Below are 27,874 nucleotides of genomic sequence, written 5' to 3' on the forward strand. Positions count from 1 at the left end.
TGTAGGAAGGGAGATGTCCATGTTTATTTGATAGGATCGATAGAACTGTTCTAGTGGATTTTAATTTCTGGTGTCAAAATATGCTGTGCTGAAGGCCATGGCAGAAGTGTGGCTCTGCAGTATGAAGTGCAGGTGTTCAAGGCTGCTGTAGCAAGCATTTTTCAGCACTTTTGATTAGAAACACTGCCATGAAAAGAATATTTATTCAATGATATCTGCTACTTGCTTGCTACACCTTAGTACTCTTTTTTTTAAGTTTGTCCTAGAATGTGACATGTAGGCTGCTGGCAATAGAACTGTGCTGTAAGACTACTTGAAAAGTCTCTAAATTATTATGATTTCTTTTACAGAGGGAAAAACAGCAGCAGCAGTCATAACATTGAGTGGGTTAAATAGGTGTATGGGTCTGGGCACATGTCAGCCCATAACTCACCACTGGTGCTGAGTGTTTGCAAACTGTTGGAAACTCAGAGGGGATCTGAGTCTCTGCTTGCTCTCATTTGGCTCAATCCCATGAGCTTGGAAGTTCCTGCCTTGTTCCCTACTGAGGCTCTGATGAATCTGTGTTGGATCACCCATTTTCAGAGATGGGGCAGGCAGGATTTCAGGTGTGTAAGGAGGGAAGGGCTCCCCTCTGCTGCCCTGCCACAGCTGCATTCTGAGGGTTGTACCTGTGTCACCTTGGAATGCACACAGCTGTTAGGGTGAAATATTGTGGACAAATTGCACTCCAAGGAACCTTCTTTGTCTTCTCAGGGGTTTGTTAAAGCAGAGCATTTCATTGCTGCTATTCCAGGTTAAATTTAAGTGTGTGCCCTCCTCCATTCCCCACTGTTTTTCTCTCTATTACCCACCTCCCCCATAGCTCCCTTCACTCTTTTTTAATTTCCTTGGTGATTGTGCTCAGAGAATTTAGCAGCACTGTGGGAAGAAAACCTTGAAGCTCAGAGGCTGTTCTGTAGTGCAGAGGGGGCTGTGGCTGCCCATGAGCACCTCTGTGCTTGAGGGACCCCTTGTCCCCCTGCTCCTCAACAGGCAGGACACTCAAAAGGAGTGGAGAAAATGGAAGCCAAATGCTTGGGGAAGCAGAGTTGTGGTGAAAAAAGTAGTTAAGGGATTGAGATGAAAAGACACTGAGGATTGTCACTTGTTTGTAGGTTCAGTGTGGACAGATGTTACATAAAAAAAAATTCCTCTTCAAGTTCTGTAGGGTAGGAGGTTTGATTTAAAGTAAAAATTACTGGGGTTTTTTTTGTTAATTAAGCTACACATTCTAATAAACTAAAAACCAGTGAAAATTTTAAGACTGTAAAGGTTAAGTAGCTCCATTTATATTTTATATAAATACTAAATCTAAAGTTAGAAACTTGTGTTCACAGGCTTAGAAAGCCTTTCAAAAGACCTTTATGGTTATTTTTTAGAATAATACTTGATAGTTTGACCAGTGTGAGGTTAATAAGCCTTTTTTTGTTTGTGTGATTACTCACCATTCACATACAGCACATTAGTGATTGTGGCCTTATGCATTATGGATGAAGGCCCTTGCTGTTAACACAGATCTCACCTTTGAGCCACTCAAAGCCTTTATTTAGCAATGCAAAAGCAGAAAATGAGAAAGGTGGGTTGTGTGTCACACAGGCACATTTGAACTTCATTAATACCCAAATGTGCATTTGCAGTCCAAGGCAGAGCTCTAAGGCTGATGCTGGGGGGTGAGGGTGGGGTTTTTGGGGACCACACCTGGGACTTGCAGGCTCATAGCCAGGGTCACAGGATGTCAGAGCTCTGTGCTCAGCTTGCTTCATTTCTCCACTGCCTGTGTCCCTTCAGTGTTGCAGGATGTGCTCTTCAGCCCATGTGTGCCTTAGCTGCTTCTTCCAGATTGTTTTCCACTTTTTTTTTTCAGAGTGTTTCTTCACCTTTTCCCCCCTACCTCTGTTATTTTCAAGAATTCCTGCCTCTTTTGGGTTGTTCTTCTGTACAGTACTCCTGTTCTAGCTTCCATTTTTTCAGAGAGCAGCTAGAAGAGGAGCTGGGAGCTGGGGTGTTTAACCTGGACAAAAGCAGGCTCAGGGGGACCTTCTCTCTCTAGAGACTCCTTTCAGGAGGCTGTGACCAGGTGCCCATCAGTCTCTTCTCCCAGGTATCAAGCAGCAGGACAAGAGCAAATTGCCTCCAGTTGTGCCAGGGGAGCTGCAGACTGATCTGAGGGAAAATGTGTGGATGTGGCATTTGGGGCCAGGTTTTAGTGGTGAAGACAGCAGTGCTGGGTTGACAATTGGATTCAGTGATCTCAGAAGCCTTTTCCAGCCTTAATGAGTCTATGAATCTGTGGAGTCCTCATTCATCACCAGACTTTGAGAAGCCTGAGTGTTCTGCTCTGTGCTAGGCAGCCTTGTTAACTGCCCTGGTAGGAGCAGAAAGGGGTGGGGGGAAAGGTGTGAGTGGATAAATAACTTCTTGTGCTCTCAAATGTGCCTTTGCTTTCCTTTAGCCGTCAGCAGAAGGTTCCTTACAGTGGGCTTGCTGTTCTTCATTTCTGCTGTGTGGCTGCATTTCTATTTGACTGTTTTAAATAGTATGTTTGCATGGGGCTGAAAGGACCTTCTGTATTATAAAAGATGAAAACTTCAGCTCTCTGTTAAGTCAGAAAATTGAGACTAACATGGCTGCTCGTGCTGCTGCTTCTCAGGCTGTTTGGAGCTATAAGGGAAAACAGCAATGGAAACGGGTTTTATTGCCTGTCTTTCTGATTTTAGGTAAATATTCTTGATTCCTTTTCATGGATAAATGTGTTTCTTCTTGGTAAACAGTGTTGCTACCTTTTGTATCTCAGACTGAAAGTAGGACTGCAGGAGGGAGGGAAATTGATAATGAAGTGATTTAGTGTTGAATTTGGTGTTCTTTCTACATGAATTGCACTTTGTGTGTTTGGTTTTCTGCTGTACTGAATCCTGTCAAATTCGTGTCAGTTTTGTAGCCCTAATGGGTGTCTGGCCTCCTGCTTGGGCTTCAGAGCACAATAGCTGATTTGGTAAAGTTGCTATTTTTCCAGTTGCTGTGTAGGAATTGTTATCATTCCACTGAAAGCACGTCTGAGTCCCTCTTGCTTGGAAGCGACTTCTCTGATATTTGGGGGTTTATATATTTTGGGCATTCAGGAACTTGGTGGGGGGGAGGGAGTATGGAAGTCATACAATTAACTTTTTGCTCTTTAAATTGGTCCTAATTAATGTACACTGGAAATAAAACCTTACAGTGTTTGAGATGCTGCTGGGTTTGTTGAACACATTGCTTAGTCAAGCTGTTGAGTTCATTTTAGAATGTGCTCTTCAGGTTCTTAGGTGGGATTTAAATAAAAAGTTCCTGGAGGTTTTTTTTCTAATTTAACTTTGTATCAGAATTTGGATTTTAATTCTTTTGAATTATGTTGACTTAAAAAAATAATCTGAGTTTAGAGCTGCAAGAATTCTTGAAGCAGTGATTCTACAGCAGTATTGAGGTGTAATCTTGTGTGACCAGAGCCTCTCTGTCTCACAAGGCAGCAGCTGCTGTTTGACTGCTCCATCAGGTCTTACTCCTGCCCATGTATTCAGTTTTACTTTGTGTTTCAAGCAATTTTAGCCTGGTGGGACTCTGGGAGGAGTTGCATTGAGCGCTTTCCTTTTATTGTTTCTGTAACTTACTACTTTTTCCCCTCACTATAACTTTTTCAAAATTGTTGTTTCAAAGTAGTTTTTATGTAGCTTCTTTAGTTACAAAAATAAGTTTATGAATATTGGGAAATAAAAATGTTTTCTCTTTCCCTTTCTGTTGTCAAGCTAGCTCTGTAATAACATGTCCATATACTTTATAGTTTCAGTGTTGGCAAGGGTTCCAGTTAGATGATGAAATATGTTTCAGATCTATTTTGTTAACTGCTCTGGTTGGGCTAAATGCACATCAAAATCATCTGTTACATTTCTGGTTTACATTGTTGTATTCCTGTTGTAGTGAAACATGAGCTTTGAAGGGCACAGCAGTGGAAAAATCCTGCTCAAAACCTCCCTTAATCATAGATTTAAGTGTGACTATGTGCACACTGGCAGACTTCTGTTTTGGGCGAGTGCATGTTACTGTGAACTAATAGAGAAATTCACATAAAATATTGCTAAGCTGTAAAAAACAATGTGAAAACTGTGTAGCAGTGTTCTGACCTTGTAATGATTTACAGCTGGAAGAGCAGAACCCAGTATGGAAAAAAAGAACAAATTTCAGCTTCATGTGAGGGGCTTTTTAAAGTTTATTTTTATTTTTTTTTCTTTTCCTCTCTGAGCTGTATCAGTTCAATACTGTTTGTACTTTTGTCCCTTACAAACAGACCAGAAAACCCATGGGGGAGGCAGAGGTGGCATTGACACTGCAGGGGAGGATTTCAGCAGGGAAATACCTGGATACAGAGAGAATGTCAGCTCTTCTTCAAAGAGCTTAGAGAACTGCTCTGTGTGGGACAGGGAGTACAAAAATGAAGGACCAAATGGAGCCTTCTGTGCAAAGGGAGCTGGAGAGGATGAGAGTGTGAGGAGAAGTGGGATAAATGAGCACAGCAAGGGAGCATGAAGGCCAAGTACTTGAAATGAGAAGGGAGGGAGAAAGGAGAGAACATCATAAATACTAGAGGCACTAACAATGTCCAGGGAATGGTAGGAGATGAGGAAATAATTGAGAAGCAACTAAGAATAAAATTGAATATTAGAAATATTCAATATACACTGTTGTTTCAGCAGCCAGAAATACAAAGGGAGGATGTGTTACCTGGGATCTTCATACCAAAGCTCTGAAGCTGCAGGAGTGTTGCAGCTTCTGAGGAGCTTTGACAAGGGCTGAGGAGCACCAGTGTGGCTGGGTGGGATCTTGAGGGTGACTGTGCTGAGCTATGGGAAGGCAGCTCCAGCTGGGATTCATCTCTCCTTGGTGCTGTGTTGTCATTCTTCCCTGTTGTCCTCCTCCCTCCTATCCCCATTCCCCCAACTCTGAAATCTTTGTTATTTTCATGTAAAAGCACCTGGTGGAGATTTTTAGGAGACTGCAGAGACTGGTGCCCAGTTCATGTAATTCCTTTTTCTATTTAGCTACATTAAATAGATTACAATATGTTTGAGTAAGTAATTTGATTGATTGCCATTATTTTCATCCAAGATGTGTTATTTCCAGTGTGTTAAAAGCAAATACTGCTTATCATAGATCTTTTCTTCTCCCTTGTATAAGCCAAGTATATTCACTGTATAATAAGGACAAGTTTTACCAACTGTGACATGAACTATTGATATTTCTAATCTCTGAGTCCATTTCCAGTCCACAAAATATTTTTGAGTCATAGTGACTTAAGAGTCACCTTTAAAAATGTTCTTTCAGTTGCTTTTTAAATTGCAAATGTGTTCTGGCAGTCCTGCAGGTGTTATTTTAAATATTCAATGTTATTCTTAGTGTTCAATGTTATTCTTAATCTTCAGTTTTATTTTTAATATTTTAAAGACAGTAGATGCTTCTCTGTAAGATTTAGTGATTTTCCTTATTCTTGAATTTGTCCCCCAGTGTTATGGCATTTATTGAACCAGTTTGATTAGAAATGAGACTTGCTTTCTGCAGAGAGGTATTTGGCCTCAAGAGTCATAGGCACTTGATTTTAAAAGCTGCTGTATGCATCTGCCCTTAGTGGTCCCAGTACAAAAATGGGATCTGTAGGATTTTTGTGGTTAAAACTGCCTTAGATGAAAAAATTAGGATCTTTATTTTGCTTTTAAATTTAGGATCAGAGTTACCTTGGAGTTTTTGCTGTTGGGGTATGGTTTCCCCTGTCTGCTGAAACACTCCTGTGTCTAAGCTGACCTGAGCTACTTGAGCCAGCTCTGAGTCTGTGACATGAGGGAGCAGTAGCTGTGTTCTTTGTGGGTTGCTCTAGAGAGAATTGCTGCAGGAAGCTGGGAGTTGTTGCTGTAACCTTTGCTGGCTTGGAACCTTGGCCAATAGAATGTTCCTGTAATTTGTGCTGTGGACAGATGCTGTCTGTAGTGCTGTTTATTTGCAGAGTCCAGTCATTGTTGTATGACATGCTCGGGTTTGAGATTTATGCCACAAGTGCAAGTGCACAGCACAGCCCAGAGTTCCCAGCCTCTGGCAGCTACTGCCAAGGCTCTGTGTTACTGCCACTTTCTTAGGCAGGGCTTTGCAATTCTCATAACCATGTGAGTCTAAGCAAGGGGTTAAAAATTGAGTCTGGTAGATAAAGGCTGAAATGGCAGCTGAGCTCCACAATTAAAGTGTTCAAAGTCAAAATTGCAGTTTAATATTCTCACCAAACACAGCTGAAAGCAAAATCTGAAACAGCTTAGTGAAAAGTTTCAAGTCACTGCACTTGGCAGGTATTGGCCTTGTCAATAGCTCTAGCAAGGCTGTGGAAAATGCTTGGGTTCTGGTTTTGGCAGACAAAGAGTGACCACATCAAATATTTGAAGTGTAATGTATTGTAGTGTAAGAATGAAGAGCCTGTGTTTATTACTGGCTATGTGTTCATAACATCTGTGTGTGTTTTGCTTTGGTTTGCTGTCTTCATTGGTTTTCCTGGTCTGTACAACTATTTATTGTGGAACAAATTCACCTCTGAAATTGAAACTGGGAGTCAAGATGGAACTGAGGAACTGACACAGAAGAATTAGTAAAGTTTTGCTTTGAAATTTGTTGTCTCATCTGTTCTTTCTTTATTTTTTTTTCCTCTCAAGATAGAAGACTAAGGGGCTATAAATATGAACATTTTTCCTCCTCTTTTCTACCTCTAAAGCTTCTGATTAAAATTCCAGAAAATAGAATAGAATAGAATAGAATAGAATAGAATAGAATAGAATAGAGGCATTTGTTATTACAAGTGTAGTCTGCTTAGACTCATAAATTAAGACTCACTGATGCTCTCACATTAAGGCAGGGCCATTACAACTCTGGCCTTACATTTAGATATGCTTCAACTTTCATCTACATGTCAGAAGACTTAGTGGTGATATTTCTGTTACCTCTCCTCTGTATGTGTTTACTGCATTTCTTTGTGTTTCATATTTTTTTGGTTAGTCTCAGTTTCATTCAAAGAAATATATTTTCTGTGGTTTTTTAAAATTTTTTTTTTTTTGAATAAGCCAGACTGTTTAAGGTTGACAAGGTGGCAATGTAAGGACAGGGATTAGTGAGGAAAATGATGAATAATCCAGTCCTTCAATCTTGACTACTTTGTTTTCCCAGTGGTTTGTACTGCCCTCATCATAGCTGTGCTGTGTCTTTTACTGATGTCCTTCAATGTCAGTTTTTAAATAAAAATGATGGGGGACAGCCAGACCTATGGTGGCACTTTTTCTGTGATTCATACTGAGAGACTGAGAGAAAAAGCAGCTTCAAGAAGAGTGCAAAACTCAGAGTTGTTCTACATCTGGGTCTGCTCCTGAAGTCTTAGCCAAGCATTGACTTAGCTAAAGAGCTTTTCTGGGCTATGTAAATCAGGAAAAAAAAAATCACTGTGAAGTTGTTGCATACTGTTGAGAGACATCCTTTCATGAAACTATAATCTTTGTGCATAATTACTTAAAAATAATGATTAAAAAGTCATAATCCTCTATGTCCCTCAAGTCTCTTGAAGATGTATGGTGTATGTTTTGTATCTTTCAGTGCATTTAATCCCAGCAAACCCTGTGAGGGAGGATGGGTTGAATGCCAAGAGCAGGAAGAGAATAATGCCAGATTTGCTGACGGAGCCCCCTGCCATAGACCCCGTTTATGAAGCCCAGGTGTACTGCAACGTTCCCAGCATCGCCGAGCGCAGCATGGAAGGTGAGCTGGGCTGGGGAGGGCACACCTCAGCCCAGCTGCTTCTTCCTTTGTGCTGTTACTGGAAATGAGAGCTCTGTGCACTGGCAGTTCATTGCTGCTTGGAGAAGGTGGAGCAAATGCCAGCTGGTCACTGAGTTACATTAAATCATTCAAAACCTGCTTTCCGCTTTCCGCTTTCCGCTTTCCGCTTTCCCCTTTCCGCTTTCCCCTTTCCCCTCTTGATTTTTGGAAATTGTTCTGTCCATCCCCTAGTCAGCTATAGGTCTAAAACTGAAAGGGTTGGGAGGGGTATAGATATTTAATATTTGAAATTGTAATTCTTGTTACACGTCAGCTGCATTTCAAACAGTTGACTTGGAATTCAGGAAGAAAAACCCCACTGAAGTAATTAATTTTGGAATTACAAGCCATTAGACATGGTCAGCTAGAAGGCATATTTGCATTCTTTACTCCACAGCAGCTGCAGCAAGTTTGAATGAAGCCCTTCATTAGCATATCCTACTAATGGTTATCAAATAAATCACAAAGTAGTATGTCAGAAAGATCCAGATTAGACATGCTGCAAAATCCATCATTATGATGGGGACCTGAAGAGAGGTGTTATGAAAGTGGAATAACCTTATTGTGCTTGAGTAGTGTTTTGTGTGGTTGGTGGACTTCAGATGTACTGTGGAGATATGCTAGGAGCCTCAGTTTTGTATAACTTGTCTTGCAATCTGAAGTAAAATCTTGCTTGTATTGGTAAATTGTAATTTCCTAGGGGTGTTTTCTTTCATTTCAATACCAATGCTGTCAAGCTAATGATACCTACTTTCTTTTTGTATTAAAGAAAGTGGATATAGGTAATTTTTTTCCCTTGTTTTCCCTTTCTTCACTTTAGGTCATGCCCCTCATTATTTTAAGCTGGTGTCAGTTCAAGTGCTGATTCGACACGGCGATAGGTACCCCCTGTATGCCATTCCCAAGACAAAGAGACCTGACATCGACTGCATGTTGGTGCCCAGCAGGTAAAATTCTTGGAGGTTGTCTTTACTAAGCTCTTTTTTTGCTTGAGAATATTTTTTTTCCTCTTCAGGAAACAATTTGTGCAGCCTGAAGTACACTGTGACTTCTGACCATTGTGTATTGCCATGGTTAAAAAACCAACCCCTGGATCAGTGGTGCACAGTGTTTTCTTTGAAACAAAAGCTATAGCATGTTACCAGTTCAGACCAGAGTAAGTTCTTCATATTTCTTTAAAAATCAAAAGCTATTTAGTTGGATATTTAAGTTGCCATTCCTCTTAGATAAGTTTCTACATTTTGAAAATACAAGTGCATTGTTTGAGATGATCACTTCCCTTCATGCTTCTCTTCACCTGAATACAAAAAGCTCTCAGGCAGTTCAGCACTACCATAAGATATTTGTATTTATTTATCCATAGTTGTATTTATTTTTTCTTTTACTCTTCAGAAATATAGGCTATCAGAACTTTCTCTTAATGATTTGTGTCAAAATTCAGGAAAAAATGGGAGTTGTACATTTAACTGTTAAAATACAAGTTAATGACAACTCCCCGTTTCCTGTAGTTACCGCTATCTGTTTAGATCTGTCACAAGTTAGTTATTTGTGTCTAACTGCCACTAAAACATCATTTTCCTTTCTGTTTCAGTGTAGTGCTTTTGTCTAACACCATGTCTTTGTAGGTTGCTGAAAACTGTTTTCACACCTGAATCACTTTGAGCTGCAGATCTGATCTGAATTGCTCTTTGTGGCAGAACCTTCCTTGTTTGTTTAGATTCTACTCACTGATACAGGTGAATTATAGTGTACAACATTAGAAAAGCCCAGTGATGATGTAATTTCCCAACCTTTGCCATGGCTTGTTTGATTACATGTAAGTACTTTTAAGTAGGATGATGATGGTGATTTTTCAGCAGAGGACTTACCAATGAACCTACTGAATACTTAAAATTAAAATACCAAGATATTAGCAAATATCTGGGCAAATCTACCCTTTCATGCTGCTGTCCCCTCAGCAGTGTCAGGTGTGGAGATTTCAATGGCTGAGGGCTGTGTGTTGTGTTCCTGCATCCATTACTCAGGAAAAGAGGCACAGTAGGTACACAAAGCAATGTAGATGGACCATAAATACCTTTTTCCAGAATGGTATGGAATCTCCTCTGTCTTTAATTCCAAACCAGAAAAACAAAACATTATTTCTTGACTCACAAATGGCTTTACTCAGTTGTGCTGGAGATGTTAATGCCACACTGAAAGTACATCCTTTCACCTTGGTGCCTGGGAGATCATGGAGCAGATCTTCATGGAAGGAATTTTTAGGCAAGTGCAAGACAAAGAGATGATCCAGGACAGCCAGCACAGCTTTACTCAGGGCAAATGTGCCTGACCAGTCTGGTGGCCTTCTATGATGGGGTGACTGGCACAGTGGTCAAGGGAAGAGTGACCAGTGTCATCTGCCTGGAGTCCTGCAAGGCTTTCAGGGTGGTCCCTTATGGCATCCTTAACCCAGCTGGAGCCATGTGGATTGGAAGGGTGGGCTGCTCAGTGGTGAATGGATGCAGAGGTGATCAGTGTCTCTGTGTCTATGGAGGCCAGTGCTGAGTGGTGTCCCTCAGGCCTCTGGGACCAGTGCTCTTCAATCCCTTCATTACCAACATGCACAGTGGAATTGAGTGCACACTCAGCAAGTTTGCAGTGACAAGAAATTTGTGTCCAGCTTGAGAAGCAGATCCATGAGAAACTCGAGAGGGTCAAGAAGTTCAAGAGGTTCACCTGGCTCAGGGCAATCCCAGACATGGGTACAGACTGGGAGGAGTCACTGAGAGTAACCCTGCAGAGGAGCTGGGGGTGGATGGAGCCAGCAGTGTGCACTGGCAGCCCAAGAGGGCAGACATTGGCTGCTGCTGTTCTGTGTTCACATTTCAGCTGCTACCAAAATGCCTGTTTTGTCAAGAGGTGTCATCCAGGGGTCTGGTCCAACATCCTTCAGGAGAAACTGGATTTCCTTGAGAGGTCCCTAACCCCAGAAGCACTCTGTGCCCACTGCAGACTGAGTAGCTTCCTGAAATGAGATGTGCATTCCTGAGGCTGCAGAGAGGAGACCAAACTTCAGTTATCTCTGCCATAGAGTGGAGTGGGAGTTGCTTTAATCAAAAATTATTTTTCTAAAAGATGGAAAACGAATTCTTTGCTAAAAGCTATGATAACATTTTTAATGACCTGCCTGTAAGGGGTGAGATTATTTTCAGCATGAAATTCTAAGTAGAGAAATATGATCCAGATTTCTATTGGAGTTCCTAAAGGCTCTGATCTTCTGATCTTTCTTAATATCTGTCATGTTAGAATGTATGTGAGAAAGGTTTATTGAAAAGATGTTAACAGCAAGTGACAGTGTTAGATGAGTAGCTGTGGTTCTCAATATTAGTGTGCCACATGAGACCTCAGTTTTGTATTTGTCAGAAAAGCTTTTATAGCTGTTTCCAATTCAGTTTCAGTACAACATGAGGGCCCTGGAGTCAGAAAAACTATCCCTAAAAGGCAAGGAAGCAGTGTGGCTTTGACACAGAATGACCAAGTGGAGCAGTTGAGAGGGCACAGCCAGGCTCTGGGGAGGCCAGAGGGGACACCCGTGGCTCCCACTGATTTGTGAGCATTAGAGCATCACTGTGTAAATGACACCTCCCTTACCACTCACAGCCACTGAAAGACCTTGTCTCCTCAAGAACAAAATTTATGTAAAAGAGCATCTCCCCTCCTAATTTAGGGCAGCAGAAAGATGAAAGGAGTTGGCTCTGCACCATTCTGTCCAGATGTGTTAAAGCTGACCTTACTGAATAAAGCTAGAATGGAGCCATTGTTTTGAGTGGAACATTCATTACTTCAGCATCAGGAAGTTATTTGCTGTGTTTGGCTGTCAGGCTTATATTCCTTTGTGATGTAAATTTGGAGCTTGATTGTAAATGTGTTTATATGGGGAGTGTGACAGGGTCTGTAATCACTGCCTTTGAACTGAGGCTTTCTTGCTGCTGTGCAGTTGAGCTGAGATGTCTGATGGAAAGTCTGGCTTGTTGAAGCTTTCTGGACTTACAACATCAGATAAGCAAGCTGCTCATATGCAGGCTGCTCTTTATTTGACTTGGCATTCAGCTGATGGAATTCATTAATTAAGCAGATTATGCCCCAGCCCCGTGGACTTCTAATGGATATGCAAAATAGCCTTGAGGTCACGCTTGGGTTTTGTGAGTTATGGATTGTGACATATAAGTGTGGGGTGAATATAAGCAAATGGATTAAATGCTTTGGAGATTTTTTCCATCTAAAACTTCAATTAATATTATTGTTATAATTTTTATTGTTCTGGATGTAAATCTCCAAAGGGAACCAAATAATGCATACTTTTTTCCTCAAGAAAACTACTTGAATGATGTTATGAAAATCTGTTCATTGTAGTATTTGCTTATGGGGGAAAGAAATTAATCCCACACATTTTTTTCCTTATGTAGCTCACATTTATAGTGTCAGAAGTAAAAAAATATGCAGTGTTTCTTCACTGAGTTTGTGAGAGGGAAGAAATGCTTTTTGGAAGATGCTAAAATGATTTCAGAAGACTGCTGTAATTTGATATAAGCTGAGTTAATTAGCATATACTTGCAGACATTTTGAGAGGTGTTGATGGTAATCATAAGAAGCTTAGTAACAAATACTGAAATTTTAGGTTCAATATGCACATGTTTTGAAGCTGCCACAGAAACAAGCTGGGAGGTGGGAGATGAGACAAGTATCATACTGTGAGCTGAAGGGGGTGTGGATCTGACTTGGAGTGAGGTCAGAGTAGGACCCAGACCAGAGTCAGGTGGAGAAAGCTCTCCTGAGGGCTCTGCTGGCTTTAAAGAGTCAGACAGCAGTGGAGCAGATGGAATTCCAGAGCCATAGAATGGTTTGGGCTGGAAGGGACCTCACAGATCCTCTCATTCCCCCTGCCAGGGGAGCACTGAGGAGTTTGTATCAAAGTGTACAAGCTGTGAGACCTTTATGAATAAATAATCCCTAACTGTACTACTGCTGCCTTAGGATCTCTTCTGTGGACCACACTGATCTATTGTTGGGTGTAGTGGCTTTTTCCATTCATTTGTTTGTGAAAAGCACACACTCTAGTAGTCCTTTGATCTCACACGTTTTTTTGCCTACTTGAACTTCACAGAAAATGTTATTTTTGCTTGAAGTTCTAAAATGATTTTTTTTGCATTTTAAGTAAAGAGAAAGGGACTCACTCTTGGGATAGTTTGCAGGCAGAATCTTGTTTTGTATGATTACAGAAAAGTCATGTTTGTGTGTCTGAAGCCTGGTGGGGTCATGTTTACTCACTGAGTGATGCACTGAGGGCTCTGCAACTCCTTGTGAGAAGCCTGCTCCTTTCAGCTTTTGCCATGCATTTTTGTATTAACTCCTTAAGGAAAAAGGAAATTTTATTGAAGGATGCCAGCTCTGTTCCTGGCAGAAATACATAATATAGTTCAAAGAGTTGTGCAATATTTCTTCCCTTGTACACTGGTTACAGTGTAGTAATAAAAGGTGATATTAGAGCATTTTAAGGCCTTTGCAAATATGATATTTAAGTGTTGATTAAGGATTTAAATGTTGGTCCATTTTAATGCTAGTGCATGAAAACCAGAGTATTCAATCTGGGATCTATTATCCCAGTACTTAGGTTGTAAATAACAAAAGGATCAACTGAATTAATTATTTGAGGGAAAAGAAGCATCCTCCATTTTGTTACAGATATAATTTATTCTATTGTACACAAATAAAATTATTGAAAGGCAAATTAACAGATGTTAAATAAGGGAACAAAGTGCTAAAATTGGGAAGTGTGGCTGTTTAATGGGTTTAAATGAAAAGCCGTTCCATTTTCTGACAAAATTTGGAATATTTTTAATACTCCTACCTTTTGCAAATGTGGTAGCTTGCCATTGTAAGGCCAGATATCTCTTTAGTTCATTTTTATTTTCTGATTACTCTTATGGAAATAGAATTTTAAGGATAATTCAGTCTTTTCAACTGTACAACTGGAGCAATTTCCTTTGCTTCCTGCTCTAGCAGCCCCAGCAGCCTCAGCTGTGTTGCCTGGATACTCCATCTCCTGCAGCATCTGTAAATTGGCCAGTTCAACAGGAGGATTCGTATTCTAAATAAAAGCCAGGTCCTGGGGTGGGAGGGGGAATGCTTTGTCAGCTGGGAGCCTGAGTGCTGCTGCAAGTCTTGCTGCTGAAAAAAATTGATGTTTGTTTGCCCAGTTGTGCAGGGATATCTGTTTAACAAGGAGTAAGCTTTGAATTTCTATTCTGAAAGATGTCCAAAAGTAATATTTCATATATTTCATAATGCAGTTCTGCAGGCTTGGGCTTATCTTGTGCTCACTTTAAATCCAGTGTAATCCAAAGTTAAGTAACTTGCATCTCCATGTCTAATATTATTAATACACTGTATTAATACATTGGAATATAAAATCATCAATTATCATCCCTTTTGTAATTTGATCTTAAAAGTTAATTTATTTTGCCTGCCATTTTTTCAGAAAAATCCTTTTGCAAAGTACAGATAACTAGTTTTCTTTCCTCTTCCCTTTCTTTCTTCCCACAAGTGATTGCTGGCAGTTTTATCAGCACAGATTTGATTCCATTAGCATTCTTTCAGGCTTTTGTAAGCAAAGCAGCAAAAGAAGCAGAATGGATAAAGCAGTTCTGTTAGTTTTCTTTCACATGTATTTACAGAACTTATTAATTAAATGAACAGAGTTTAAGGAAAATTTTGATTGTCAGTTTATTCATGTGTAGAGTTTTACAAAGTTCAAAATTTAGAAAATTGGTGGTTCAGCCTGCTACCTCTGTAATAAGCTTAAAAAGCCATTTGCTAATGGGTGTAATTTAATTTTCTCAACTTAATTCTTCCATTTTTAGATTTCACTTCTGGGCTGTGAAAATAGTGCAATGTACAAAATGTTCTGTTGGAAATGTTCATCTGGAGCTGGCGTAAGCTTCTAATGTATGATTGTACCACAGGAAGCCTCTACTGCTTGAGAAATAAAAATCAGGCTTTGTTCTTTCTGTACTTTGCAAATACTGATCTTTAGTTGCCCTGTTAAAATTACAATATACAGAAAAATCTATGGATTTAAAATATCATTAATTGGCTGGTTTTCCTTTAATTTGAAGTAAAATGAAAAAATTAGTCTGATTTTTAATCTCATTATGCTTTCTGTCTCATTTTGCATTTTTTCCTTACTGGCAGTTGTGGCAAATTAGTAACATTTTCCTGCCAGGATTTTTTTTTTTTCCTGAAAAGAAATTGAATACTGGAAAATTCAAGTTTTAGTAAATGATATGAGCTACCTTTCTGTTGACAGACACTGATTCTTATGAGCTTTCCTGTATATGCAGGCTGTGAGCAGAGCTCTGCAAGAGCTCCTCTCATGTGTGGCAGTTTCTCAGTTGGCTCTTCTAAGTGAGCATGGATGTCTTTGTCCCAGTAAACTTCTATTCCAGACTCTCATTCCTGCTTTAGTGGTGTAACTGCTCCCTCTGGTGTGTCATGCAAGTCAGGTTTCTTTTTGAGACCTGAGATTTTTATATTCAAAATAGTTTATCCTTCTAACAAATGTAAATATGAGCAGTAAACACAAATCCCACAGTTATTTAAGAGATCCCTGACAAAATTTATTTTATATCTATTTTTTAAGCAACATGGAAATATCTATATTCAAACTGAATATCCTTATTAAGACAAGAGCCATCTGGAGCAGACTTGGGTTGCCAAGCAGTTTCTGATGCAGTTCTGCACAAAATTAGAGAGGTGACTGTGTAACCTTTGGTAACTGCTGACATTTAACAAGGAAGTCCCCACTTGTGTAATGCATTTCTGCTGTAGGAATGTTATCACAGATTTATTTTTTAAAGGTTCAGGTTACCTTTGGGTTACACTGTGGGATTTTTTTGTACCTGTAGCTTTCTGTGCAGCAGTACTACAGTGAGCAGAATCCATGGTGTATTTGAAATTTCCAATGCAGTGTGGGAGATTTAAGCATTCTTTCACTGACTTGAACTCTGTTTCAGTGAGTTAACTTGGATATTTTAGTGAATATCTCTTCCAGCTGCATTCATTACTTCCATGGCAGAGTATCTTGTGTATGTGTCCAGCAGTCTTGGCCTCTTTCTTCCTGGATAAAAGTGCAGTACCCCAAACAATGATTCCAGTTTTAATGGGGACACTGGGTGCTGCTTTCCAGTCCCACATAACTGAGACTACACTTGCTATTTGATTTGAGGCTGAAGGAAGTAGAAATAAAAGCTGAGATTGTGGTTGGTGTTGCACATTGCAAAATCTGAGAATTCCTTCAAGATCACCTACTTAAAGTACTGTATTGAACCCCTTTAGATTGTAACTGGCTTTGCCTGTGCTGTTAAAGAGTGTTGGTACTTCAGAAACGAGAGAGGTTTGGAGGGTTTTTTAAGGATTTTTAAATATATTTTCTTTTTCATTTTAATTCATAACAGTATTAGTGACTGAATTCAAAGCAACCCCCAGAAATTGCTCTAAAATACTTAGTGATAGGTATCATAATTTTAACGTGACAAGACATAGTTCTTTGTAGTTCTTTGGTAGATAGTAAGTAGTTGGGTTTCTTTTCCATACTTGCAAAAGTCCTGAGTAAGAGCAGATGTTGTCCCAGTGGGAAATAACTTCACATCATGAAATTTCTGAGCTGACATACTTGGAATACTTGACTCTCTCGAGTTGCTTTCCCATATGCTTTTGGAAGTTTCACATTTTGGTTTTTATCTCTCTAGGAAACCTTCTCATCCTCAGCTTGAAGCCTTCATTAAGCATATGTCCAAAGGGTCTGCAGCCCAAATGGATGGTTCTCTGAGCAGCCTGCCTCACTTCCCCAGTCATTCCCTGTGTGAAATGGGAGAGCTTACACAGACAGGTGAGTTCCCCTAGCAGCTCTGTCTCATCCTCTGCTCTGTTGAACACAGTCAGCTTGAGAAGGGACCTTCTGATTCTCTTTATATTGACATAAATGCTTTTTTATGGCATCTTACCATGCTGGTCATATCCTCAGCTATGCTGGGCTATGTAACTCAACTGTAAAAGTGGCAACAGTTGGTAGAAACCATGCTTTGTCCTATAGCTTGACAATCCTGTTACACACTGCTCAATCTTGGCATCTCTTTTAAATTCCTTTGTAGCAAGTCAAAGCACCTTTCTTTCATGTTCCTTCACACCTCAAAGCTGCTCTGTTACCCTTGTGACAAACAGCACTGCTCAGTCCCTCCTGAGGAAGATCTGGTGCTCTGTTACTGACAGGGTTGGGATTCAAAGGGACTCTGTGTCCCCTACAAGAGATGCTGATGTAGCAGACAAACCTGGCATTATGGAAATGCTTTATACATCTGGCACCTGTCAAATCCTTCTGTGTTCTGGGATCCCTTTGGAAGGAATCCTTGGCCACTGTCAAGTCTTGCAAAGTGATATCAGGAGAAAGCAAGGCAGGACACCACTGAAATTTCACAGACACAGATTGTGTCACTGAGCTGGCATCTGGGGACTCCTGTGGATTGCAGCAAGGTATACAGAGGTGTTCTAGTGCATAAAGGGTTCAGGCCTATTGCTTTGCTGCTGTGCAAGAAATGTGGATTCTGGGGTAGACGTTTTGGCACATGAGAAGGATACACTCCAGCTGGATAAAGGCAGAACTTTAGCATAAATTATCAAGCAATTTAAATAATCTCTGAAGGAAGATGGAGAAGGAAGCTGGATGCAATTGCTACACCTCATGATTGTTTTGTGAGTTTACACACTAATTTACATTTTATGTATTTGTGTCCTGACTGCTGGTAGTTTTATTGGCTGCCATAAATTTTCAGGGGTGCAGCATTCTCTGCAGGCCTGAAAACCTGACTGAGGTGCAGTCTTCAAAAACACCTTACTTTTATAGTCATGTTAGACCCATTCAGTCTGTGTCTTAGTCCAAAGAATTAATATTAAACCACTGAGGTTATAAACAAACTTTATGGAACCAACTTCTTTTCTGTATATCAGGCTAGTTCCTAGAATATGGGAGATACTGAAGAATAGCAAGTTTCTCATGTTTCAGACAGTTTTCTTAGCAGTCATCATAACTGCAGTTCAGTTTTGTAAGTTTATCAGTAAGGCTACTAGCTGTAATTTTTTTTTTTTTGTGCATAACTGCAAAGATTCTAATCAGGTGTTGTAATTTCTGTCAAAACACAGGGGTTGTACAACACTTGCGAAATGGACAGCTGCTCAGAGAAATTTACATCAACAAACACAAACTGCTCCCCAGTGACTGGACAGCCAAGCAGCTCTACCTGGAGACCACGGGGAAGAGCCGAACCCTGCAGAGCGCCCTGGCCCTGCTCTACACCTTCCTGCCAGATTTTGACTGGAAGAAAATTAACATGAGGCACCAGTGGAGCACCATTTTCTGCTCAGGAAGCTGTGACTGTCCCATGAGAAACCACTACCTAGAGGAGGAGCAGCGCAGGCAGTACAGCTTACGGGTGAAAAACAGCAATTTGGAGAGGATCTACGTGGATATGGCAAAGATTGTGGGCATTCCCACCAGGCAGCTGAGAGCTTCTAACCCTATAGATTCTCTCTTGTGCTATTTCTGTCATAATGTCTCATTTCCATGTACCAAAGCTGGCTGCATTGGTATGGAACACTTCAAAGTAATCAAGAGACACCAGTTGGAGGATGAGAGAGAAAGACAGGAAAAGAAACTTTACTTCTTGTATGCGCTGTTGGCTACTCATCCTCTCCTCAACCAGACTGTCAATAGGCTGCAGCGTATTGCAGAAGGCAAGAAGGAGGAAGTGTTTGTCCTCTACTCTGCACATGATGTCACCCTGTCACCTGTTCTTAGTGCCTTGGGCATTACAGAGGCCAGATTTCCCAGGTTTGCTGCCAGATTAGTTTTTGAGCTGTGGCAGGATGGGAAGAGGCCCAAAGAACACTTTATCCGCATCCTGTACAACGGTGCTGATGTCACATTCCAGACCTCCTTTTGCAAGGATCATTATAAACGTTCCAGCAAGCCAATGTGCCCACTAGAAAAACTTGTCAACTTTGTCAAGAGGGATATGTTCTTAATTTTTAACAGTACAAGCTACTATGATGCATGTCATAGGAGAGCACTGTAGAGAAGGGAGGAGGAAAGGAGGCAGTGTTAACTTACGTCAGTGATCTGTTTTCTGGCAGAGGCACAGTTCAGTTTTCTTACTTGTGTTTTCATGTGTAAGTACAGAAGGGTAATGCTTGAAACATTTTTCAAATAGTTTAATTTTCATTCAGGCTGCAGATGGCCTTTAGTAGAAGAACAAATGCCAAGGGTTATGCGTGTGTGTACGCTCACAAATGCTGTTAACTGTTGTGATAAACCATGTGGTGAATGTAACCTGGCCCTTGCTTGATAGAGTGAGAGAGCATAGACTTTGTGTTCCTCTGTTCCAGAGCAATACTTGGATAGCCTAAGTTTAAAGCCAAAACTCCATTTTTTCCTAACATCATCTCACAGTCATTTTAAGCACTTCATGTCATTATGAATTCCAGGTGTCTGCATTAAGGCATTTTAAAGGAATTTTTGAATTTCTTTACTCAGAGGAAGCCATAATATTAGAATATTATGGTCCTTAAAGCAAAGTGCATGTGTGTGTGTGTGAATACTTCCTGAGCATGTACAAATGAGCGTGTGCCTTCTGCACCTCACAGACCTAGAAACCCTTGGCTGTTGTTGCCAGTGCCAGAGAAGGGTGTACTGGAGAAGGGATACAAAACTCTACTCTCTGATTGCACTTTCAGCACTTTGAATAGTTCAAACACAGTATAGAAATATGTGAAGGCCTTGTGACATTAAAATAGGTAGCAAACACTAATAGTACCACTAAACTTGATTGGGAAATTAGGCTTAGAAATCAGTTTTATGGTGAAGTGTTGGGCTCTTTTCCATTGTGAACACGTTCAAGCTGTTGTGCTATGGTACAAATCAGTATTTTAGGAATTTGCTATGGTGACTGCTTGAGACAGCTTGACTAAATACTGAGAAAACTTTGTAGTTGAGTTAGTATTTTTATGGACTAGGAAGCTCTTATTTTGTAAGACCAGACTTGTACATATTGTACTGTGTATATTTATAACACAGTAGATCTTTCTTACTTGTTTAGTTTGTAAAGACTTGTGGAGGTCACTTTTTAGACATTTTTTTCCCTTGATCAGGATGTTTGTTTAGACTTAAGAATAAACTGTCTCTTATGGGTAATTTGAACAATGAGTAGATATGAAAACTTCAGACTGCTTTCATCTCTCTAGGAGTAGTAAATTGAGAACCAATTTTTAATAGAATTCCTAGAAATTTTATAATGATGGAGGTTTTGTAACTTCTAGAAATAAATTAGTCTGTGAGTTGTGATTCAATGGTGCTAGTTTGTCAAAGAAAACATAACTCAGCATAAGTTCTCTGACTCTTGGCATTCCACTCTCTCTGTTTTCAATGCTGCATTTGAACATGTTTCTTTAAATAAAATTCTGGGGTCTCTTTGTGTTTTTGTGTTATGTTCATTGTGACTTCCTTAGCTGTTTGCAAGAACAAGGTGGATATTGTTCAGCTGCTTGTTGCATTTCTGATTTCTGCACTCAATCTGTCCTGGGCCCCAGTCTGGGCAGGAGCAAGTAAATATTTCATGAACACTGAACTAGCAGTTCTGATAGAATATTGGGGCTTTGGTACCACATTGGAGTGGTAACATTTCTGCCTAAGAGACTAGATCTGCTTGTGTGCTGGAGACCAGACAGGAAGAGAGAATCTGAAAGTTGAGCTGACTGTAGAAATTATGTCAAGGGCACCTTTTGCCCAATATAAATAGCAGAGACCCCATAACTTTTCCTTCATGTTGAGGTGGGACCTCCTGTGATTGTGCCCCCACTGCCTCTTCTCCTGTCACTGGGCAACACTGTGAAGATGTCTCTTACAGATCCCTTCAGGTATTGATGAGATTTCCTTGAGCCTTCTCTTCTCTGGGCTAAGCAGACCCAGCTCTACCCTCATGTCAGGTGCTCCAAATCACCTTGGCTGTCAGTGGGGACTGTCCAGCAGCTCCATCTCTCTTGTCCTGATGTGAAAAAGAGCACTGATAGCTGTTTCAGCCAAAAAAGCCTCCACTGTGGTCAGGGTAGTGACAGGAAACCTGGACTGGGGAATTTAGGGAATCTCGAACCTAATTTCAGCTACAGCTTCAGGTTGTCAGTATCTGCTCACCTGTATGTTTGAGGGTCACTGGGTGGGCAGAACCAAATCTTTAATGTAAAAATAATTTTTTAAAAAGGGAAAAAGCTAATTATTCTTCAGTGTATGCACAGTTCATTAAGATCTCCTGTAAGCCATACACAGAGAGGATCTGCAGCAATGAAAGCCTTGATCCATCTCCAGTGTCACCAGAAGAGCTAAAGGAAAGAGCTGCAGGGCTGAGATCACTCTCACAAACCTTGGACCTGGCTGTGGACATGAAGTGATAAGCAAACTGCATTACTGAAGTTGATTAATCGTGACATTTTGAAGTTTTGACCTAATTTATGATTCAATTTGTCATTTCAAGTGGATTTATATTTGGATTAAGGTAACAAATGTAACTACCTGAACAATGACAAGAGGAATTGGTGGGAATTTATTTATCCTGGAATTGATAAATAGCCTTTCTGTAGGGGTGCGCTGATGAATTAGATGTACTAACTGAGAAACAATGGCTTGAGGAGTTGCACAATTTAATTAAGTGCTGCTGCTTTAAGGAATGCTGCTTGAGATCTTGCTCTTGGCTTGAAACCGATGTAGGAGTGGGCTGTTTTGTTGTGTGCTAAACACGGTATTCAGAAACTGATGTTTAAACATGTTGAGTACTTGTGCTGTGAATGAAATCCGTGCAGTGCTTCCTCACCCGATCCAGCTCATTTTCCAGCGCAGTGCTGATGTCCCGTCTCTCCCTGCCCGCTCCTCCCCTCGGTTTGTTCCATTTCTAGGAAGCCGTGACAGCTTTAGCTCCAAACGCTCCTTGCACGCTGTGAGTGCCAAATGGCTTGGCCTGAGCTGCCGTGTATTGTTAGTGCATGAAAAAGGGAGGGAAGGGCTCCCGAGGCCAATTCCCGGGGATGCGGGAGCGGGATCCCCCCGGAGACGGGAGCGGCAGCGCGGCGGGGCTGCGGCGCCCTCGCGTGGCCGCTCCCTGCGCTGCAGCTCGGACTGCGGGAATTACAGCGGGAAAGGCTCTGGAAAAGGAAGAGTTAAAACCAGGTCACCTGTAGATGGATTTCATCCTGCAGGCCGAGAAAGCCGCGGTTGAAGTGAACAGGTATCTATGTGAGATGCTCAAACCCTTGTGGGGTGAAGAAGGAGTAACGACAGCTGTGGTGGTAATTCTGAAGTGAGTAATTCATGTTGAGCACAGGTGTATTCTGCAGGTATTCTGCAGCTTTGCTAGCCTGTGTACTAAAATCAGCCCTACACTTTTCAGCAGAGTTATTTTTGAAATTAGTAAAGCCTATTCTATATGGATGTATAAAACAGAGTATTATTTTTTCCTGTTAGTTTTCTGTTTAGTATCAGTTTGCTTGCCTTGCAGTTTTGTTCCTTCCCCCTTTTTCACATGAAAGTAGCTATGCTGCATGTGAGTACTAAGACCTTATTCAAGCAGTTAAGATGTGACAGAGTCTGAACTTCGTAAATTTCCTTCAAACTGAAATCAAACAGCATTAAACTTGTTATTTCCAAATGTTCTGAAGAGCCATTTTCAAAAGTGATTCAGAATTACACTTAAGCTTATTCCTTTAGCTCCCTGGCCAAAATAATAACTATTTTTTTCTTCTGTTCAAAGTAAAAATGTAGGGTGAGAGAAAAGTGATGGCATTCTAAATGTAAAGCAGTCCAGTTTGCATTCTAAAAAGTCTTTTTGGCAGGCTAAGAAAAATCATCTGTTTGGCAGTCTGTCTCAGTTTGAGACAAATTAGGAGGAAACATCCTGAAATGAACGTGTTCTCTAAAGAAAGGTAGGTTTGGGCAGCCCCTTCCCACAGGTTTGAAAGGAATTTCTTGGAGGAAAGTGAAAAAACCCAAACTCCTGTTATTTAACAAGCAAGAGTGCAGGCATGGAAAAAAAGAGAATGAATTACGTTAGGTACCAAACCTTCTCATTGTGCAGAAAGCTGGAATCTTAGAGTCCGGAGCCGGGATGTCCCTGCAGCCTCCCCCGCCGGCCGCGGGGTGGGGCTCCCGGTGCTGGCCGGGGTTTTGGACCGGAGCACAGCTGAACAGGTCCCCAAGAAGCAGCCACAGCCCCAGGAGAACTTCATGCCTCAGCCAACAAACAGGAGCTAGCTAAAAGCAGAAACACAACTCTCCTGGCTGCACAGCAGAGAGAGATGGGGAGCCTGTGAGAACTGAACACAAACTGCATGCTGAGGAATTTCCCTGGCTTCCCCCTCCCAGCCCTAAGTCACAGGACCCACGTTTGGGACTAAAGCCCATGGCAGGTGATACAGTGTCATAAAATCACCCCAGGACACAGCCTTACAGATGCCATTGTAGAATGGTCATGGGAAGATGTGGGAGGGGAAAGTTTGAGCAGAAGTTGTTGCTGTAGGTCCTTGCAAAACAGGATACGTAGGATAAGAGATGAAAAATAGAAAATAGCAAATAGACAGTGTGGCTTCTTGCATCCACCTTTCCTGGAGCAGGTACAGAGGCAGTAGTTTGAAGCTGTTACTAACTAGGAGGCTGAGGACAACAGGCAGCTACAGGACAGAAGGAATGGCTAGGGGCAGCTGCAGGGTGTATGTGTGACTGCTGGGGTGTAGGCAGCAGTGGCTGAAGTAGCTGGAAGGTTGAAGGTCCAGGGCCAGCTACTGGACACACCGAGTGCTGTCCTACTCCTGGCTGGACCTGTGTAGGCACAGCTGCAGCTACTGGGTAGGCCCAAACAATTTTGTCATCAGAAGCAGAGTGATCTAAGAAGGGATTCTGCAGATTTAGATGATGAGAGGGATGATTATAATACTGTTTCATCTTTTTAAAAGTCTGTCTGTCCCCAAAAGTGGTGAGTAACAGAGATGGAATCAAGTCTGGCTCCTGATGAATCGGTATTGATCCACTGGTTGCTAATTTCATTTTCCTTTTCGAACTGATCGCATACTGAATGTTCTTTAGCAATGCCAGTTATAACATATAACAGGCTTTTGACCAATTCAGTGCCTTTAAAAAAAACAAACTTCAACAACCAAACCTTTATAAGTAACAGGCTGCAGTGCTTTTCTTCTTCGCTCAAACATGCATAAGCATATCTTGAAGGATGATTAATAGCTACTGTAATTTTTAGCTGTCAAGTGGACAACAATAATGGCTTGAGTCCTATCTCAAGCACTAGAGAGATGTCTTTTTGCTTAAACCTCTTCCAAGGGGGATTAAATGATGTCCATGACTATGTAATAGGACTGGTGTAAGATGACATTTGTCAGCAATTAGTGTACTCTCAGCTGTGTTCCTAACCCTTTAGCTGTGAACCCAGAGGTAAGCAGGTTTAGGGAGAGTTTTACCTGTTAATATTTAACTTGAGTCTGAAATCTGGTAATTGGGGTTTTGGTAAGAAAGAGCACTGCATCTTGTTGAAGAGTGATAAAAATACTTTCCTTTTCAGAGGGGACTGGAAGCAGGCCGTGCTGCTCTGAAGTGGTGTTTATAAGGAGGAGGCAGCCAGCTTAAACACAGCTAGACAGGGGCTCATTAGCTGTGAGGGCTTGTTGTGAATCTGGGCTGCTTCTGGCAGTGCTTGTTCTGATTGGCAGAGAACGGAAGGTAATTGTCACAGCAGGACCCATGTGTCCCTGTGAAACCACTGGATTTGACTGAATCTCCTCTTTTCACAGAGGACTGACTGCTTGCCATCCGTAATTTTCGTAAAGCACTTCGCTGAGGCGCAGACCTTCGCTTTGCCTGCTTTGCCTGGAGGAAAACTTCCTGCAAATGCTGGAAGCCAATGGCAGGAGGGAAAGCAGCCTTTGTGTGTCCTCGATAGCTCCTGGGGTGCTCCTTGGGCCCTTGGCTGGAGCTGCTGGAGCCGTGGGGTCCACAGTGGCTCTGGCCCTGCGCCTTCCCCGCTGCCCCATCGCCTCCCTGCTGCAGGTTAGATCCTGCAGGTTTGCTCCTGCTTGGGAGCTGTTGCCCTTTTCACTGCTGCTGATGTTTGTGGAGCAAACTGAAAAATGCTGTCTGGGGCCTTGCCAGTGACTTGGTGCACACACAGTTTTAATAGCGGTTTGCTGACCTTGGCCATCATCAAGGGTTTCAATTTTAATTGGGGGTTGCAGTGTTACTTCCTCAACATCAGATGACAACGCAAACGCTACACCTTGTTTTTTGTCAGGGAAATAGACCCCTTTACTGTCTTCCAGCTCCTTCATCCGATGCAAAAAGTCAAATTTTCTAAGAGTGGCCCAGATTCTCAATCCTGCAATTCCACCTGCAAGGTTCTCTCATACCCGGGGCTCTGAGGGGGCTGTGGGGGGCACATGGGGCTGTGAGGGGCTGTGAGGGGCACACGGGGCTGTGAGGGGCACACGGGGCTGTGAGGGGCACACAGGGCTGTGAGGGGCACACGGGGCTGTGAGGGGCTGTGAGGGGCACACGGGGCTGTGGGGGGCACACGGGGCTGTGAGGGGCACATGGGGCTGTGGGGGGCACATGGGGCTGTGGGGGGCACACAGGGCTGTGAGGGGCACAAGGGGCTGTGGGGGGCACACAGGGCTGTGAGGGGCACACAGGGCTGTGAGGGGCACACAGGGCTGTGGGGGGCACACGGGGCTGTGAGGGGCACACGGGGCTGTGGGGGGCACACGGGGCTGTGAGGGGCACACGGGGCTGTGGGGGGCACACGGGGCTGTGAGGGGCACAGAGGGCTGTGAGGGGCTGTGGGGGGCACACGGGGCTGTGGGGGGCACACGGGGCTGTGAGGGGCACACAGGGCTGTGAGGGGCACAGAGGGCTGTGGGGGGCACACGGGGCTGTGGGGGGCACACGGGGCTGTGAGGGGCACAGAGGGCTGTGAGGGGCACAGAGGGCTGTGGGGGGCACACAGGGCTGTGAGGGGCACACGGGGCTGTGGGGGGCACACGGGGCTGTGAGGGGCTGTGAGGGGCACAGAGGGCTGTGGGGGGGCACACGGGGCTGTGGGGGGCACACGGGGCTGTGGGGGGCACACGGGGCTGTGAGGGGCACAGAGGGCTGTGGGGGGCACACGGGGCTGTGAGGGGCACACGGGGCTGTGAGGGGCACATGGGGCTGTGAGGGGCACACAGGGCTGTGAGGGGCACACGGGGCTGTGAGGGGCACACAGGGCTGTGGGGGGCACATGGGGCTGTGAGGGGCACAGAGGGGCACAGAGGGCTGTGGGGGGCACACAGGGCTGTGAAGGGCTGTGGGGGGCACACGGGGCTGTGGGGGGCACACGGGGCTGTGAGGGGCACACGGGGCTGTGAGGGGCACACAGGGCTGCAGGTGCCGGCCGGGCCGCACGGAGCTGAGAAGGAGGAGGATGCTGAGGATGCTCCGGTGAGCCGGAGCAGCCCCGGGATGCCGGAGGAGGGCACCGGGACCGTGTCCTGCCCGCTCCTGCGGCTCGGTTCGGGTACGGACTGCCGGGATGCGGTACCCAAAGCGGGGAACGTGCTGTGAAATCAGGTCGGAGTGAAGCTGCAGTGAGACACCCCCGGGCCGGCCCTGCCGCTCCTGGGAGCGTGTCCTGGAGACGGGCCCGGGACGGGACGCGCTGCAGGATCCGCACGGCTCCCCAAAAACGGGACCAGCAGCAAAACTGCGGTCACCCGGGCGTTGATTTGAGGTAAGGGAATGGCTCCAAAGGGCACATTCCGAAGCGGCTCGTGTGTAAGATGTGGCAGCTGAGGGGCGGTGGGGCGAGGCTGAGGCACCCTGTGTGTGTCTGCGTGTGCGAGCAGCTCTGAGCAGCAGCACAGCCCCATGGAACGTGCAAGCCAGGGCTTTCCCTGGGGACAGGATCTCCTCTCCCTCCAGCAAATCCCCAGAAAGTATTTCCTCCAAATAACCGGAATGCCACCCTAAGCAGTCTCCTGCTTCATCCAGAAAATTTGGATGCAGGTTGAATTCATGGCCTGTGCTGATGTTGTACCCCAGCTTCAAATACTTTTAAAATTTCCTGTATTTATGCTCTCATGTATCTGTAGAGGGAGTAAATCAGCACTGGCATACTTGACAGTCATACTTGTTGCACAAATGTTTATTTCCCTATAAATACGGTATAGATTTCATCCACCTTTGGCTGTTGTGAAGATATTTTGTTAGCTATATACTGGGCTTGGAACATGTCTGATCAGAGAACATAAATATTAAAAGTATGTGAATGAAATAGGAAAAATACAGAATGTCAAATATTAGCCACTTGTAACAGCAGGTGCAGGGAACATTTTGCATGCAAGCTCAAAACTGAAATATGTTATGAAATCTCTTTGAATATTTGTGGATGTGGCACTGAGAATATGAAATTGGATTGATGATCCTTCAGCCCAGACTGTTCTGTAATCCTGTGTGGTTAATTTGTGGATGGAAAGATGATAGATTAGTAAATGGTTCATTGTGCACACTTCTAACTCCAAACACAGTATGAGCAATTTACTTATTGCTATGGAATAGGAAATGTAGTATTTGCTTTACTTTCTTTTTTAAATGGCATCATTTCATCAGTACAGAATCCAGGTCATGTTTTTTCAATCCTATGTGCTTTTAAATAATGAATATGGGTTGAGTATGAAACATGTTTCATCCTCATTCTCTTAAGCTTTCAATTTATCACAGAAGCAGTCACAATTCTTTGGCCTCTTGGAGCTCTCGAGCATGTTGAAACATATTATTCCACCAGTAGGAAATAGTGTTAAA

General features: G+C 42.8%; 1 protein-coding gene across 1 annotated transcript in view; it reads left to right on the forward strand.

The window, feature by feature from the left end:
* PXYLP1 (2-phosphoxylose phosphatase 1) overlaps positions 1-20,470 on the forward strand; it is a 47,848-nt gene extending 27,378 nt beyond the window's left edge. The window contains exons 3-6 of the mRNA XM_054639389.2: positions 7,687-7,848; positions 8,729-8,855; positions 16,695-16,834; positions 18,142-20,470. Of these exons, the coding sequence (XP_054495364.2) occupies positions 7,687-7,848; positions 8,729-8,855; positions 16,695-16,834; positions 18,142-19,073 (1,361 nt within the window). The 3' untranslated portion in view covers positions 19,074-20,470. The remainder of the gene's footprint in view (positions 1-7,686; positions 7,849-8,728; positions 8,856-16,694; positions 16,835-18,141) is intronic.
* The last annotated feature ends 7,404 nt before the right edge of the window (positions 20,471-27,874 follow it).

Source organism: Agelaius phoeniceus, chromosome 10 (assembly GCF_051311805.1).
Source record: "Agelaius phoeniceus isolate bAgePho1 chromosome 10, bAgePho1.hap1, whole genome shotgun sequence".
Lineage (NCBI taxonomy): Eukaryota > Metazoa > Chordata > Aves > Passeriformes > Icteridae > Agelaius > Agelaius phoeniceus.